At 35.8% G+C, this 12,069-nt stretch overlaps 1 protein-coding gene across 1 annotated transcript; it reads left to right on the top strand.

The window, feature by feature from the left end:
- Nucleotides 1-7,587: 7,587 nt before the first annotated feature.
- On the top strand, nucleotides 7,588-7,764 carry LOC125351211 (keratin-associated protein 20-2-like). Its single transcript, XM_048345918.1, has one exon. It carries the CDS (start codon nucleotides 7,588-7,590, stop codon nucleotides 7,762-7,764), a length of 177 nt encoding a protein of 58 aa, XP_048201875.1.
- Nucleotides 7,765-12,069: the final 4,305 nt, after the last annotated feature.

Genomic DNA, 12,069 nt, shown 5'->3' with positions numbered 1-12,069 from the left:
TAAAGTAAAAAAGCTCAAGAACAGTACCCAGGCTTTGAGTTAAAGGCCAAAGACTATTATTATTATTATTAAATATTTCATTAAAACTTTAGATATGTTTACATATAATGTGAGTTCTAGTATTACAAAAATGTCCATAAAATATATTTGTGAGAAAAGTGAATATGAATTAAATATTAGAGGATGCCAAGATATTTTATTTCATTGGTATGCTAAAGGTATTTTGTGTGTGTGTGTGTGTGTGTGTGTGTGTACTTCTTATATGATGGGGATAAATTACTTTTATTACTTTTATCTTCTCTATGATTTGTTTTTAAAAAAACAGTATCTACTAGCAGTATACAGGAAGAGAGAACTGATAGCAGGGTACTGGCATTTATTAAACCATAGGGAAGTGTTCATGAAGCTTGACTTTAATATATCTTATGCATGCCTAAGAACTTACTTATTAAAGTAAATAATAACCAAGAAAAGTTTCTCTAACATGAGAAAAGTCAATTTTCTCTTTGGAAAGGATCTCTACTTACAAATACAGAAGTAAGAATATGATTTTTAAAAGCAACATTTTCCTACACAGAGTTATTAAACTAGATTTTTCAAAAAGACCTGTCAATCATTTTCAGATAAAGAATGAATCAGAGTTCCATATCTAAGAAAAATACATTCGAGGTACATGATTTAGTCCAAGGAATGCTGATTTGAGAGCAAAGAAATCTTGCTTAACATACTTATATGTGATTTAATGAAACAGGGCTAAGGAAACATAGTGATGCAAAAGAGTTAAAAATACATGATGCATGGGCTGGGACTATGGCCTAGTGGCAAGAGTTCTTGTCTTATATACATGAAGCCCTGGGTTCGGTTCCCCAGCATTACATATATAGAAAATGGCCAGAAGTGTCACTGTGGCTCAAGTGGCAGAGTGCTAGCCTTGAGCAAAAAGAAGCCAGGGACAGTGCTCAGGCCCTGTGCCCAAGGCCCAGGACTGGCAAATAAATAAATAAAATTAAATAAATAAAATTTAAAAAATACATGATGCACGGGTCTTGTGATGTGTCACACCTACCACTAAGGATGTACATAAAAGGATCTGGGCAGATGGGGGTGTTCACACTGAGGAAAAATGATTTCTTGCTTCTCAACTAGATATCAAACACAGTTCTGAACCAAGTACTGGTACAGCAACTCCTATGGGGCCTGGGATATAGCTACATGGGTCCGGGCTGTGCCTGTGGCTGTCATGTCTATGGTGGGTATGGATACAGCTGCTGCCACCAACTGTGATGTAACAGTCAGTCCCGTGGCTTCTACTGAGAAAGTTCCAGTGAAACTAATTCAATCAGATCTGGGCTCCTTGAATCTGCCTTCACAACTCATCACATGAATATTTCCTGTGTATATTCCAATCGATTCTGGAAGACTCATGTGAAATATTTCACAATTTTTGGAAAGCTTTGTCTTTGATATTGCAAGGACATTAAAATTGACAAACAATGACTATGTGAGAAATTCACTTTAATACCTTTTCTTATTTTGAATATGGACTTAGAGCATGTAAATGTGTGTGTGCGTGAGTGTGTGCCCGTGCATGTGTTCTGGTAAAGTGATGAGAAAGGAAAATATGAAAGTAAAAAAATGCTTTAACAGGATAGAATACTCAAGAGAGAATTCTGGTGTAGTAACTCCTCTGAACTAAGGAACAATTTAACAAAATGAGTACTAGAAAGCTGAAACCTATTTTGTTGGGGTTGAAAAGGGCAAAGGGAGGGGGAAGATGAATGAACAGAGGAAAGTCAAATACAGTCATTATCTTCAATGCCTATTAGGTAATAAGTTGAGCTACATAGCTTGAGGGTATGGATGTGTTTGAGAAAGATGAGGGAGAACATTGGAAGGGGAGAGACACTGATGAGGACACATTGTACTCATAGTCTGATTGAATTGAAGCCTCTTTGTACAGCTACTTAAATGCTTGTAATTTAAGACATTAAGCATTAAGAAGATCAGATGGCAGAACAACAAGAATCTGACATCAGGGGCTGGGAATATGGCCTAGTGGCAAGAGTGCTTGCCACCTATACATGAAGTCCTGGGTTCGAGTCCCCAGCACCACGTATATAGAAAACGGCCAGAAGTGGCACTGTGGCTTAAGTGGTAGAGTGCTAGCCTTGAGCAAAAAGAAGCCAGGGACAGTGCTCAGGCCCTGAGTCCTAGGCTCAGGACTGGCAAAATAAGAAAAAAAAAAAGAATCTGACATCATTACAGACAGAAGGATGATGTGTACATCATCTACTATTATCATGGCATATTATCATGATATATTATTATGATATGTAATTTATTTTATATACATACCATCTATTATTATATGACAAATATTTTATCATAATTTTTAGTCAGTGTTCCCTCTGCCCGATCAGCTTAGAGCCTTAGCCTCCTGCTCTCCATAATTTCACAGTTATAAAAAATGGCTCTTTTTTCCATCTTCAATATGCACAGCAAATGGCTTCAAGTGTTTTCTCCTTGTGTATTGATAAACCAACTCTCAAAGGGATCAACAGGCAAATCTCCATTTGTGGCATGGAAGATTTTCTCAGTGTAAATGCCACATCATTACCGATGCGAGGCTACCACGATTGTGCCACTAAATGCAGAGGTCGTAGAGTCGTTTGTCCAGGCTGGCTCAGGTTGACTTTAGCACATCATTCTGAGGCTGCTTGTTGGTACATTTGTGTGAGGAGCAGCTATATGATCTATAAGAAAGAGCTGGAAATATGGCCTAGTGTTAGAGTACATGCATGAAGCCCTGGGTTCAATTCCTCAGTACCACCTAAACAGAAAAGGCTAGAAATGGTGCTGTGGCTCAAGTGGTAGAGTGCCAGCCATGAGCAAAAAGAAGCCAGGGATAGTGCTTAGGCCCTGAGTCCAAGCCCCAGGACTAACAACAACAACAACAAAAAAAAAACTACAAGAAAAAAGGCATACAGTTTGAGATTCACAACTAGTATGTTCATATTTCTCTTACTGACATATTAGGTTATCTTGTCAATATCAAAATTTGGAGAACTAATTTAGACTAGAGTGTTTTCATGGATATTTCTATTTTTTCAATTAAAAAATTCTTGTTTCATGACTATTCACCTTACTCTTAGCAAGAGTACATAAATAGGTCTTGGTAAGTCTAGTTTTTCATAATGAAAATATCAAACACCTCATTTAGAACGTTTTAATCTGACCCTTTTTTATTTGTCAAGAGTTATGAGAATCTAAGACCTTATTTTGCTAAGGTAAGTGCCCAAAGGTACCAAAATAAATTCATCATCTCACTACTGGATATTTCTAATTTACGGAAAAGTTAATATTGTTCCCTCGGGTTAATGTAATATTCTCAAATGGCTTTACAATGTATGACTTATAGCCATGGTTTAGCTAGTGAGCAGTTTGTTTAGATAATGTAATAAGTTTGGACTAAAGAAAAAATTGTTACTAGGTGCCTGTTCTAGGGTTGAACCCAGGACCTATGCAGCACTATCCTGAAGTTTTTGGTTTAGATAAAGCTATAGCACTTGAGCCCACAGCTCTACTTTTAGCTGTTGGGTTGGGTTTTTGGTGGATTTTTTTGGTGGTGGTTAATTTGACGTATTTGAGTGATTAGTCTGAATTGTGTGAAGTTTAATAAGCCATGCACTGTGCAGCTGTTAACATTGAACCTGAGGACGAGATTCTCTGCTATGTTACTGAGCTTTTAATTTCCAACATTTGGGGAAAAGTGGCACCCTTGGTGATCATGTGCATCTTGTAGGACGTTATTCTGGTCATATATGTTTTATTAAGGCTCTTTCTGGGCAGTTCAATCCATAGGACACCTTCCCCTCTATTTTATACCCCACCTTCCATACTTTCATAAAAAATAAGAACCGCATCCCTCAGGCCTGAAGCAAAAGAAATTCCAAGTCAGTTTGTTTCACCCTGCTTAACTTAAATTAATGTTTTATTTTTTTCAAAATAGCTTCTTCCTACTTCATGTTAACATTATTGTTCTCCACATATGTTCAGGTCCTGCATTTCATGTGAGAACAAAGTTTATATTCAATAGATCAAGTTTATCTGCATATTGTGTTTCATAATGTTTATCTGTGTGTATGTGTGTGTGTGTGTGTGTGTGTGTGTGTGTGTACAAAAGATAACAGTGACAGTTGTGGAGAAAAAATGACAGAGAAACAGAAAGGCATTGTCACAGTGAAGTGCTACCAACCATCTGTGTGCCTTTGCCATTTAGCGCATAGCAGTTATGCGGCATAAGCCACTGGCCTTTACTGTAACCCCAGATAGCTCCTCTCTGCCTAGCCCCACTTGCTTGTTCAAAAATGAGCAGCATGGGAGCCTCTCACAGGCCTCCTTGTTGGAGCTGCCAGTTAGACAGAGAACAAGCCGGGCTACAGGTTCCTCACAAGACAGCGTACTTCTTGGACCCATAAATCTTGGCTGAAATCCTTAGCAGCACATATCACAAAGAGATAATCTATTCCTCACTCCTCAGCTGATTCCATCTACAAGGAACCTGTCACTCTGCCAACAGGCACAGTTCAGATAAAATCCCCATCTGGTGCCTGTTAACTTCCCAATACTCCAGAAAGGATATGTTTATCAGTGTGTCAGTCATTTATCAGTTTACCACCTGTCACACTTTAGATTTTAAATGTCTCCCCGAAAGGACTCGGTATTAAAAGTCTCCCTACAGTGTGGTTTGGGAGACAATCCTCCCTTTGAGAACTGGAGTGTGGTGTAAGATCTTTACATCATGAGGCCAAAACTTCCAAGGGATTGTGGGCCTCTGTCCCCTTCTTTTCCTCCTTTCTCTTCTGTTCATGAAACAAGCAGTTTTCTTCCACCACAGGCTTCTTTAATGATGTGCTGCCTAATCACAGATCCAAAGGGCAGGATCCATGGGTTATAACCCAGAGTTGCAAATACTTGCCAAGTACCAGTGTTTCCACCTGTCATCCCAGCTACTCAGGAAGTTGAGATCAGGAAAGCCTTTGAGACTTTTATCTCTAATAAATTACAAAAAAAAAGAAAATGAAGCAGTCAGAAGTGAAGCTGTGACTCAAATGGTTCAAGACTTGAGCAAAAGAATAGAGCCAGAACACAAGCCTGGAGGCAAGCCACAGGACCAGCACAAAATCAAATATAAGCCAAATACACATAAATATTTTTATTTAAATATATATTCACATATTTAATGGATATACAAATATATTATATGTTATAGTGTAATATATTTTATATAATTTATGTATACAATTTATTTTTATTATACAATTTTATTAGTGTATAAGGTATCTATGTAACATCATACAGACCATAGTAAATATAATATGCATTTTATATACGTTTATATTATTTATAAAATCGATTTGATTACATAATACATTATATATTGCAATATATATATAGTGCATATCTTATAAATGTGTATGTATTGCATATATGCATATACAAAAGCAAAAATAAAACATTCGCTTTTTAAAAATAGTGTTTTAGGCATTTAATTATTGTGGCTGAAAGCTGGCTAACACACGTTTCGCATAGCTATCTTCACTGTCCTGAGTTACTGTTTCCACCTTAAGGAACCATGGCTGTCTTTGGGATTCTTCATTTTCCCTTCAAACTTTCAAAACTGAGTAGGTCCACCTGTTCCCTGCTTTCTTAAGAGTCTCCATTACATTCAGAATTGACAGGAAGACAAAAGAATTCTGCATAATGTCTGACACCACTCAGACAAAAACATCAGTTTAGTTTAAAACACTTGTTATCTCATTTTCAAAAAATCATAAAATCTTGCCCTACTGTTATTTTGTCATCATCATATATGAAAAGTAAAAGCTAATAATAAAATTTTGACAAAACAACACAGATGTCAACCATTATTTAGACACCTTGATATCTAACTTACAAAAATACAATATGTGTGACAATAACAAATATTTCAGCCAATGAATAAAAATGGCTTATTTTAGGTTCAATAGAAAGAAAAGACTTATTTTATTTTTCTATCATACTAGAAATTTCCCTAGTGTCCTATTACTAAATGTAATATAGAAAGCCAAGAAAACAGTCAGAAGAGGTTATAAAGAAATAGTCACAAAATACACCTTCAAAACAATTGACATACAAATGGTTAAAAAATACATAACTGGCTATGTGAAAGAGGTTGAGGAGGATAAAATACTCTTGTGAATTCCTCTCTGAAATCTCAATCTAAACTACAAAATAGAACAATGGAATTTTGAAGTTGGTTTGGAACTTGCGGAACAGCAGAAAAGGAGAGCGATAGAGGAGATGAGACTGATTAGAATATATTTTAAATATGGAGGGAATACAACAAAAACATCTACTCCCATATACACACATATACTATATATATATGTACATATATATATGTATATATATACACATGTATCTCAAGCAAATAGAAGAAGAAACTGAGGGAAAGCAAGCTTTTTTCATCAGACCCATGAATCTATCATTAGTTGCATTGTTCTATGATTTTATTTTTTAGAAAATGTGAACTCTTTGGCAGGATTTGTATGGGCACAAATTTGTGGTGCAACTCTTACAACCAGTGTAGTTAGCTTAATACAAATTATATGTAGGCAAATTTCATTAAGTACGTTAAGCCAAACCAAAGGTTTTCCATGATTAGCCATGGTTACCTCTGCCAATGCTTCACCTATACATTGCAAACTGTAGAGAAATACATTGCTTTTGGTCTTCACACTTCTTCATAGATAGCATGATTGTTATAACTTCAGGTCATTTCAAAGAGCAAAGGAAATTTGTGGTTAAAAAATACATAAAAACTGAAAATGGAGGTTCCCAATTCAATCACGCTGTTCCGCATATGTAACATTACTACTTAATGAGAAGATAAAAAGAAGCATAGATAGGTGGCATATTATCTTGATTTTTAAAAGTCTCAATTATTTTCTAAAAAGACTGATATAAGACATACTGGAAGAAAGAATTCAGAAGCAAATGACATATATGTTTACATATCATAGTAATTGCCATTTAACAGAACCAATCTTATCTTCATGAGTCAGACTCAGGAGACTTGCTGCTGAATATCACTCTTTATTCACAGAGCAAAGCAAGACAAACACACACACACAACCCCCAAAGCTTCCTGCGGAGTGGTGGAAATAAAACAAAAATAAAAATGGCATACCTATTCTGATAACTTGCAGCATACAATCTAATCAGGCAGTACATATTCAACTCAGTAAATATACAGTGAACGAGAGCCTTGAAAACAGAAAATAGATTTCATCTTAAAGGCCCATAGAGGGATCCTGGAATTCTGACATAGGAGCAAAACCATCCGAGTTATGAGGGCCTTGTTTATCCACTACATTGAGGCGCTCGGGATGCTGTGGGAAGCACTGAGGGAGGCACATGATTCTCAGGTGCCTGTGGCTTCCCCACCCACCACCCAGGGGTATAAAAGGCACCTGGCACACAGGGACACCCACACTCAAGAACCCCACCTTCTGCTGCTCCTCTCCACAGTCCACTCCTGACACCATGTGCTACTACGGCAGCTACTATGGAGGCCTGGGCTATGGCTATGGAGGCCTAGGCTGTGGCTATCGCTGTGGCTGTGGCTATGGAGGCTATGGTGGCCTTGGTTATGGTGGCTATGGTTATGGCTGCTGCCGCCCCCTGTGCTATGGAAGGTACTGGTCCTATGGCTTCTACTGAGGAGCTCCCTCCCCTACTGAGATGATTAGTTATACCTTCCTGCCTTGCTTCCCAAGAGAAATATTTAAGTATCTCCAGAAATATCATCCAAAGAAAAGGAAATGGAGTTCAGCATGTCTTTTTTGATTCATCATTTTCAATTGGATCGAGGGGTCCTCGTGGAAAATGCTTCATTTAAAAATGTATTATCTTGAAAATAATATGTAATACTTGATCATATATCACTCAATATCCATGTAAAGAGATACATCGTATTAAATAAACTATACTGAAGTTACTGCTTGGTGCTGTTTTACTAAGTTTTCTCCATCCGCCTGACACGTATGTAAGTAATTGTATGCCACCTATGTGCAAATATTTATGAAAATGGAAGGGAAAGAAAGATAGTGTGTCTTTTGTGGTCACTACAGGTCTAGAGTTAATGGGGTGAAAATACCAATACCTTGTGACCTCACACAAAATCTGCTCTTCTGTATGTGTTTTAATCTCTCCCACATTGTACTGGCATACAGTTTGCAGTTTTAGTAATGCCTGCTTTTTACAATGGCAGTGGTATTTCACATCAGAGAACTATGAATTATGTCTATTTCTGTTCTTTTTGTCTGATAACTCCAGTGGTCAGACTCCCTAAGCTAGTACTCAGCCACCCACCTAAAATGCTTCTCAAGTTTTAAAAGTATTCTTCCTAGCCAACACCTGCAGGCTATATATCACATTTAGAACAGTAGTAACTTGTCCATATACCAGCCAAATAGCACTTAAATACATACCTATTTATTCTGTTTACAAAAAATACATGTTAGTGCATAGCAAGATAAATACATCAAAACTATGAGCTATTTTACCAATAGTAAATTGACATTATTTTCCTAGAAATCAAGTCTTTATCACAATTAGATTTATATACATAGATTTTCTCCAAAATCCAATTCTTTCCTTCTTTGTTACATTTAAATTTTACTTGGGAAACTCAGTCGGACAACAGTTGAGAATGTCAGAAACTGAGAGTCATGGGTTCAGATCTTCAGTTCTTTATATGAGAATCTAGGTAAGAAACAGCCTGTCAGAAGAAAAAGAGCTGGCATACTTCAGAATGTGTGTAGTTTGTTGTTGTTGTTGTTTTTCCAAAATGGTAATCATGGTTGAAAACACGAGTCCCACCCCGTATAGAATTGTTCCAGAAGGATGCAGAGCTTAATACAGAGTCAGATTTCTCCTTGAGATATTTTGTACATTCTGAAATTGTAGAGACTAATTTCCTAAGACCCTCAGAAAAATTATTTAAAATATTTAAAAATTTTGCCCATATCCAAGGGATGAAAATTAATTACTGAAGCTTATAACTTGCTATGGAAGCAGCAAGACTGGAAAAAAAAAGTGATTCAACAATATGCAACCCATAAGTAAAATCCATTGTAAAAAATGCTAGGGAAGATTAATGCGCAGGCATAAAAATATACAAAATTTAATTTAAAAAAACTAAACTTTAATAACCACATGTGCCAATAGACACTATGCTGGATGGTAGAATTACATTATTGTTGTGTATAAATATCCTATAATTTTCCTATAATTTAATTCTCATATTGTGATTTAAAACATTTTGTTATTATTAAAACTATTTCTACAAATATTTTGCCCATTTGTGTGTGTGTGTGTGTGTGTGTGTGTGTGTGTGTGTGTGTGTGTCTGTGTGTGTGCCAATCCTGGGGCTTAAATTCACAGCCTAAACACTATTCCTGAGCTTTATTTGCTCAAGGCTAACATTATGCCCCTTGAGCCACAGCTCTACTTCCAGCTTTTTGGTAGTTAATTGTAGATAAGACTTTCATGGGGTCTGGGAATATAGCCTAGTGGCAAGAGTACTTGCCTTATATACATGAAGCCCTGGGTTCGATTCCCCAGCACCACATGTATAGAAAACGGCCAAAGTGGCACTATGGCTCAAGTGGTAGAGCGCTAGCCTTGAGCAAAAAGGAAGCCAGGGTCAGTGCTCAGGCCCTGAGTCCACGCTCCAAGACTGGAAAAAAAAAAAGAAAAAGAAAGAAAGAAAGAAGGAAGAAAGACTTTCATGGACTTTCCTGCCCAGGCTGGCTTTGAACTATGATCCTCACAACTCAGTTTCAGGTGTGGGCCACCAGCACCATATTTTCTACCATAATTTTAGCAAACATCCTTGTTCAAAATTTTCTTAGTGCATTGAAAATGCAAACACTGGGGCTTAAAACTGTACTTAAGAATTGTTTTCCCAGCAGAAGTTCACAATAGCTCAATAGCTATGTACATATGAAGACATAAGAGGATGATAAGTGAAATGAACTTTAATGTATGGAAACAAGTGGTATAACATTGTTGTAGTCATTTTCAACATGCCATGTGAAACTGTACCTTTTTTTTCTTTGTCTTTTTTCCTCGTATTCCCTTCCTAATATCACTCATATCCCTAATTACCCCTAATATCTAATTACCCCTAATATCACTGTATCTGATTCTAATACCCTGGATATTGTATATACCTGTATTACATGTAGGGTAGGGAAAGGGAACACCAAAACTGTAAAAAGACAAACCAATGCAACAGTAATACCTACAAAACCATATGGTATAAACCAAAGGTACAACTCATGGGGGGTCGGGGGAGAGGGAAATTGGGAGGGGCAAGGCAGGAGAAAAATGAGGGAGGAGGTAACAAGTTGGATAAGAAATGTATTCATTGCCTTATATGAAACTGCAACCCCTCTGTACTTCACTTTGACAATTAAGAAGAAAAAGCATGATTTTCCAAAGATATCATGTCAATTTATATCATCATTGGTATTGTGTTTGTTTTAGTTATTCAACATATGGCAAATGTAAAATTTTAAGATAATTCAATTTCAAGAATTTTCAATTTAACAATTATACATGGTGTTAAGTTGTTTCAGTGCATGGACACATTGCATTTACCTGACAGGTAATGAAAATAAAACACTATTTCAAATTTGTCAATATTATTTAGAAGGTGTATAATCCTGCCTTCAGTGGGTTTTCAGTTGGTTTTCTCTTTGTTACTTGAGAAAAAATTCTTTTTAACATTCTTGAATTTTGACATGCATGTATTGTAGTTATCCTTTCTTGCTACTAATAAGGAAAATTTCCTGAGGCTTCATTGATTTATTCCTTAAAAATCATTTTGAAGTAATGTTATGCAGAGGAAAAATTCTTTTGCTCTACATGAATGATTAATCAACCAATCACTATTTATCACAACGGTTATCCAGTCCCCACAGCTTTCCAGTATACCATTTTTCATTTTAATATACATAATATATTTCTATATTTAATCTGAACATTGCTTGCTTTGTGGTCTACAAATTTTAATATACTTTCATTAATCTTTTGATTTAAACATTTTATGAATTTTTGTTGTTGATTCTAGGTTATGGCAAAAGTTCTGATTGAGCCAGTTATGGTGGCGTCTACTTGTAGTTCAAGCTACTCTGGATTACTTAATTCATATTTTCCGAGATTCAAAAATCTAGTGATTATTTTTGTCATGTTGATACAGAAAACAAATTCTATCTAACATTTAAATAATTCAGCTTGATTTCATATGAAACTGGTCCTTGAAAGTTGTGAATCTTAACGTATGAAACTGTAACCCCTCTGTATATCACTTTGACAATAAATAAGAAAAATAACAAAAATAACTAAAGCAGAAAATAAAGTTGGGGTGTAGCTCAAGAGATAGAATGTCTGACTCTTAAGTGCATGACAAAAATGAAAAAAAGCTAATAACATTGAAACTAGTATTCCCACAAACAGAATAAGACATTGTGGTAGCAAATATTTTTATTTAATGAATTCTATTCTTCCAGTCAATCTGTCTTATTTTGAGAGGACTGTTATGGGTAATATTATTACATGAGCAAAATTGAATGGCCAGAAAAGATTGGCTATTTTTACTGGGCCTCGGTAGATACCGTCATAATCAAAGACCAAATATATTATCCATATTGACCACTAATTCAAATAAGTAACCAATAATTCTCATTATTTTTTAAACTAAAGACAGAAAGACTTTATAGCCTCTCCTTTTGACAAAAACTTATAATGTTGAGAAACCTTATAACTTATAAGCATTTCTTTGCTGTTCTTAGAATGGCATTTCTTCTTTTGGATACTTCTTATTTTTGATATTTCTTCTTTTTTATTTAATACTGTGATAGGTCATTCAGTAGAAATATTACTTCCTTCTTCTAAAGGGCTTTTAAAATTTATTTTTATATTGTTTATCTGTGGTTTAGTTTTATCTTAATGTGGTGT

The sequence above is a fragment of the Perognathus longimembris genome, chromosome 5 (assembly GCF_023159225.1).
Source record: "Perognathus longimembris pacificus isolate PPM17 chromosome 5, ASM2315922v1, whole genome shotgun sequence".
NCBI lineage: Eukaryota > Metazoa > Chordata > Mammalia > Rodentia > Heteromyidae > Perognathus > Perognathus longimembris.
The sequence above is the reverse complement of the archived record's forward strand: the minus strand, read 5'-3'. Positions and strand labels throughout refer to the sequence as shown.

What these genes read in the sequence shown, in the direction of transcription:
- LOC125351211 (XM_048345918.1), top strand. Translation starts at nt 7,588, where the DNA reads ATGTGCTACTACGGCAGCTACTATGGAGGCCTGGGCTATGGCTATGGA.